The following is a 2167-nucleotide window of genomic DNA, read 5'->3' on the forward strand; positions in this document are numbered from 1 at the left end:
ATATATATATGTATATGTCATATTAATTCGTGTTTTCAGACATGTTTTATATCCCTCTGTAATTGTGCTTTCGCTTATATTTCGCTTGTAACTTAACCCGCCTATTCGTACTTAGGTGTACTGCTGCGGTGGTTGCAGTCGGATCATGTGGGCAGTGAAATTTCACACATAATCATCGACGAAGTGCACGAGCGCACGGTGCAGACCGATTTCCTGCTGGGTCTGCTCAAGCCGGTCCTAAAACTCAGGTAAAGGTGCATCCGTCGTATACTCTAGTGGCAGCATTTTGTCCAATATTTACCTGATTTTATCTCCGACGTGTTAGCAAGATGATATATTTAGATTGGCAACTACGGCGCAAATAATACAAAAGCCTTTCATCCTCGCAGGAGTGGTGCTGTCCTATAGTCTGCGTCGCAGTTTCCGCGATGCCACAATTGCCTTTCATTTCTATCCGTGTTTTGGTTTGATCAGGCGATCAACGGATACAAACACATAAAACTTGAGAATTTAACTCATATCATGACTACATGTACATAACAGTTCTGAAGGTGTTAAATCCAGAACAGTCCTCAAGGTGTTCCTAAATCCTAAACCATAAAAACCATAAATCATAAACCCTAAACCCTAAACTATAAACCCTAAAATCCATAACTTAGCAAACTTACCCATACCATCGATGTACATACAGACCTGACCTTAAGGTTATACTTATGAGTGCTACGCTGGATGCTACGCTGTTCGACAAGTACTTCCGAGCTTCGGGCTGTTCTCAGATAGCTCACGTAGACGTTGAGGGCAGGACCTTCCCTGTCCATCCGATATTCCTGCAACAAGCTGTACGGTTTGCGGACTATGTTATAGAGGTATGGTTGTATTATCAACGTCGTCTCTTTGTATGTATGTGTTGGTTTACGATGAATATTCAAACTGAGTTTTAGCGATGTATGTTGATGTTCTTTTGTGTTGGTCTTGGTCTACGATGATATAAAGAGGTGTAGTGGCAGTTGGCAAGTACGTGGATGTGAGACTCATTGCCCATCAGATAGCGTGTGTAGTCTACGGGCAAGAACGACTATTTCCTCGAGATACAATTATATATCCGTAGCGTATGTATGGGTTGGTATAAATAGCTATGCTGGCAGACGTGTTGGTGTAAATGTAATAGCCTATCAGCTTGTGCATATGTAGACTATATCCGTAGCGTATGTATGGGTTGGTATAAATAGCTATGCTGGCAGACATGTTGGTGTAAATGTGATAGCCTATCAGCTTGTGCATATGGAGGTGGATGGCTGGGCGCTCTGTGCGCATCCGGTATATTGCAACATGCCGCTGAGCTACTAGTTGTGACATGTAGGTATGACATGTAGGTATGGGTTTGTTTTCGCGTACCTGTAGGTATAAGGTCACACTTTTCTATCACGTGTGCATACAAGCACCCAAACAGATCATAGTAGCTCCATCTCTGATTAGCCACACCCCACGCTTCTACATGGCACAGCTTCACCACGCGGTGTCTAGTGCAACTAGTATACACATACTTGCGTATTCAAGCAACCACAGTACCAGCCATGATATACACGAAAAGTAAAGTAGACATCACTTTAATTCCTTACCTATGTCACTATTCTATATCAAACCCAAGTATATTGATATGATCATTACATGAAGAGATATGTAGGTAGTTTAGATAGTGTTCAAACTTTTCACGTTTATACCTCTCCTATAACTACCTCTACTATACCTGCCCACCAAACACATAAACAGACAAATAGAGGATTTAGAACGTGTGCTAACTCCTCGCTATTAACTTTATCCGATACACAGGATGACTCTCCATACGCACGTAGAGCGGTGTACGATGCAGCTACTATGTTGGCACTGGAGAACACAAGCAAAAGCACCACTCACCTTACAGACTCTGCAAAGCATCTGATGAAAGGCGTGTCAGCCACTGGGTTGGTTGATGGAGGTGCAAGGTGTGTATAAATAGTTGTTGTATTATATAGCTGTATGGATTTGTGAATGCGTATGCGTGTGAAAGCGTTTTGTGCATATATAATATATAAATATATACGCACACAAACATACACATACATACACAAATACACACACATACACGCATTTATAAATATATATAAATATATTATATACATACATATAT

At 41.2% G+C, this 2167-nt stretch overlaps 1 protein-coding gene across 1 annotated transcript; it reads left to right on the plus strand.

Annotated features, from left to right (window-relative positions):
- Window positions 1-115: 115 nt before the first annotated feature.
- On the plus strand, window positions 116-1982 carry SARC_14712 (hypothetical protein; the record flags this gene model as incomplete). The annotated part of the gene is made up of 3 exons (XM_014291155.1): window positions 116-248; window positions 692-866; window positions 1831-1982. Coding segments are annotated over 3 exons (460 nt in total), but the record flags the coding sequence as incomplete, so codon positions are not given.
- Between the last annotated feature and the right edge of the window lie 185 nt (window positions 1983-2167).

This window comes from Sphaeroforma arctica, assembly GCF_001186125.1.
Source record: "Sphaeroforma arctica JP610 unplaced genomic scaffold supercont1.4994, whole genome shotgun sequence".
Taxonomy (NCBI): Eukaryota; class Ichthyosporea; order Ichthyophonida; genus Sphaeroforma; species Sphaeroforma arctica.